The sequence below is a fragment of the Papaver somniferum genome, unplaced genomic scaffold (assembly GCF_003573695.1).
Source record: "Papaver somniferum cultivar HN1 unplaced genomic scaffold, ASM357369v1 unplaced-scaffold_76, whole genome shotgun sequence".
Classification (NCBI taxonomy): domain Eukaryota; kingdom Viridiplantae; phylum Streptophyta; class Magnoliopsida; order Ranunculales; family Papaveraceae; genus Papaver; species Papaver somniferum.
The window spans coordinates 187,195-190,112 of record NW_020650526.1 but is presented as its reverse complement, the minus strand read 5'-3'; the positions used below and the strand labels follow the sequence as shown (position 1 = coordinate 190,112).

Here is a 2,918-nt window from a genome sequence, read left to right as displayed (position 1 = left end):
AGATATTAGCTTGGTTAAATCAGGTTTTTCATTATTTGACACTTTTTTTCTTCTAGAAAATATTCTTGTTGCAGAGCCTTATTGAGAATGTAAAGGCTCCCTGCGTCTGAACTTCATCTCTATTTGCACTTAAAAGTAGGTTGCCAATTAATTTTGGGTTTTGCTTTGATGCTAATAGTGTGTGAAAACGGCTATTGTCATTGTAGAAGAATGTTTCAATGATTGAAATAAAGAGTTGATGATGTAACCATCTTTGGATACAAGCATATATAGTGTATTCGCACATTAGTGTATAAGTCCATAAACCTGGAGCCAAAAGTATGCATATGTGTGTATACGAAATTGGTGAAGGAGACAGGTTAAGTATGCATACCCGTACGCATACTAGCGGAAGTTCTCGAACTGAGAATTTCTGCTGAGTTTGGTTTTGGAAAAACTCTTGACTAGTCACCTTAAGTATGTGTACCCTTACGCATACTTGCGGAAGTTTTTGAACCGAAAATTTCTGCTGAGATTGGAAACTTAACAAACTCAAAACCGGTTGCTTAAGTACGCATACCCGTACGCATACTTAAGCTGGTTACTTTGTCAAATCGGTCAGTTCATCGACTTAAAAATTTAAATCATAAGGAATGCAATCTTTGCAAACCGTGGCTATAATGTTCATGATTGATTCAAGTGAATTAAACCGGTTTGATTTCAATTGTGTTTTCTAAACAATTGAACAACACTTAACTAGTTTCATTTGAGTCATTTGAACTAGTTATGGTTAAGATGAATAAGGTTGATATGAGAGTAATCATATGGCTAACCTTGGTTAACTATTTGTGAACCAACATGGTGTACACGTTTAGGTATGGTTACATAAACCTAAATGAGGGTACATTTCATTTGTGTGTAACAAGCTAAGTTCGATCTAACGGTTGAAAGATATTTGCTTGGTTAAATCAGGTTTTTCATCTAACGGTGATTATTAAATGCTTTCTTGTTCGATCTCTCTTGCCTCGAAATTTTTTTCAAAGAAATCGGCGTTCTTTGAGATGCATGTGGATTTTCTTTCTGCTGGTGGATGTAGTTCCTCCACATTCAGCGACGTCGACAACAATTCAGAACTGATTAGGGCAAATAGAGATAGTTATGAAACTGATGGAAAAGAAATTGTTAAACCTCTTTTGTCCGATGGGTGGGAGAATGTTTTTGATGATCCGAATAAGCTTTTTCGTGGTGGTGTTGATCCTGTTCGGTTGGCCTGTCAAAAGTATTGTATGAAGACTAGGTATCGCGTAACAAAGGTGAAGAATGATCGTGAAAGGTTCACAATGAAATGCAGTAAAGTCCCATGCACTTGGATGATCCATGCAGTTGCTATTGATTCTACTTGCGATGTTTTTAGGATAAAAAAGTATGTTGGGAGGCACACTTGTGGAGCTGGTGTGAAGTTGAGAAGTCCTAAAGTATCGAAGAAGCTGGTACACAACCTTATTCATGATCGTGTGATGCACAACCCACTTATCAAGCCTCGCGAAATTGAAGATTATATAAAAGTTGGTGTTGGTGTTAATATCAAATATCACCATGCATATCATGGTTTGGAACGGTCACACCATGAAATTTTTTGGAATGATGTAAAGTCTTACTCTGATCTGGTTTGGTGGGTGAATTCATTGAAAGAAACAAATCCTGGCTCTTATGTGGATTTTCAGTCTAACCATACAACTCAGACATTTGAAAGGTTATTCATTGAAATAGGCGCTTGTATTGAAGGTTATAGACTTTGTCGACCAATGATTTTTGTTGATGCAACTTTTCTGACCGGGAGATTTAGAGGTACCCTTATGGCTGCTACTTGTCTGAATGGGAATCAAGGCAAGTGCTCTTTGTTACGTTTTAATTGTTATTGTTTATAAGTTATTCACTACTTTAATCGTTGGAACTTTTTGAGTATACCATTTATGTACTGAAAATTTATTGTGTCTAACACACACTAATTCATATATGTAAGCATAAGACCTTTTTTTGAGTACAATATGTCTATTATGTACTGGAAATTCTTAGTCTATTTTCCAGTACATAATATATGTTACATCTATTAATATAACAACATATTTAGTGACAGTATATAATATATGTATTGTTTGTTTTTTGCAGGTTTTTATCCGCTAGCATTTGCATTGGTCCCAGGAGAGGATGTTGACAATTGCGATTGGTTTATGTGCAATCTTAGCAACATTGTTGATGACCGTCCTATCACCTTTATGTCTGATCGTCATGAAGGATTGTTGAGGGCTATTCCTAAACACTTTCCTACTTCCCATCATGGCTATTGTTACTACCACTTGCAAGGAAACTTACCAATCAGGAAATCGGACGAGAAGTACAAAGAAGTTATGGCTTGTTTCAAAAAAGCAACTTATGCTCTCACACCAGCAAGATATGAAGAAGCACTAATGGAAATGGAGTTAATGGGAAGGCCTGGAGTTGCTGAGTATTGCCGCAATATGCCTAGGGAACATTGGTCCAGCGCGTTCTTCACTGGCTGTAGATTTGGTCAGACTACATCAAGCGTTGTTGAGTCCTTCAATAATTGGATTCGGAAAGACAAGAGGTTTCCTGCCTGCGCCCTCGTTGACATGATCAGGTTTGTGTGTGTGTGTTTTTTGTTGTGTTTTCTTTGTTTTTGGTTCATTTTTTTTTGTTCAAAATTTATTACAGGTGTTCTTTTTGTTCCATTCATAGGTTACGCGTTATGGAGTTGATGAATGAACGTCGCGAAATGAGTCTTTTGATGGACCCAGAGAAGCTCACTCCTACCTACGAGGCGTTACTTAAAGAACATATTCAAATTGGTCGAGTTTGGAATGTTACTCAGTCATCTGCGTATGAGTATGAGATTCATTCACCTAGGTTAGCTTTATCCC

At 37.0% G+C, this 2,918-nt stretch overlaps 1 protein-coding gene across 1 annotated transcript; it reads left to right on the top strand.

Annotated features, from left to right (window-relative positions):
• The first annotated feature begins 1,040 nt into the window (after nucleotides 1-1,040).
• On the top strand, nucleotides 1,041-2,572 carry LOC113344341. The gene is made up of 3 exons (XM_026588340.1): nucleotides 1,041-1,866; nucleotides 2,149-2,477; nucleotides 2,543-2,572. Exons 1-3 carry the CDS (start codon nucleotides 1,041-1,043, stop codon nucleotides 2,570-2,572), a joined length of 1,185 nt encoding a protein of 394 aa, XP_026444125.1.
• Nucleotides 2,573-2,918: the final 346 nt, after the last annotated feature.

Excerpts from the sequence above, each read along its gene's own strand:
- LOC113344341 (XM_026588340.1), top strand. The coding sequence starts at position 1,041 with ATGCATGTGGATTTTCTTTCTGCTGGTGGATGTAGTTCCTCCACATTC. Across the intron at positions 1,867-2,148 it reads TTGTCTGAATGGGAATCAAG|GTTTTTATCCGCTAGCATTT; the intron begins GCAAGTGCTCTT and ends TGTTTTTTGCAG. Across the intron at positions 2,478-2,542 it reads AGTTAATGGGAAGGCCTGGA|ATTTGGTCAGACTACATCAA; the intron begins GTTGCTGAGTAT and ends CACTGGCTGTAG.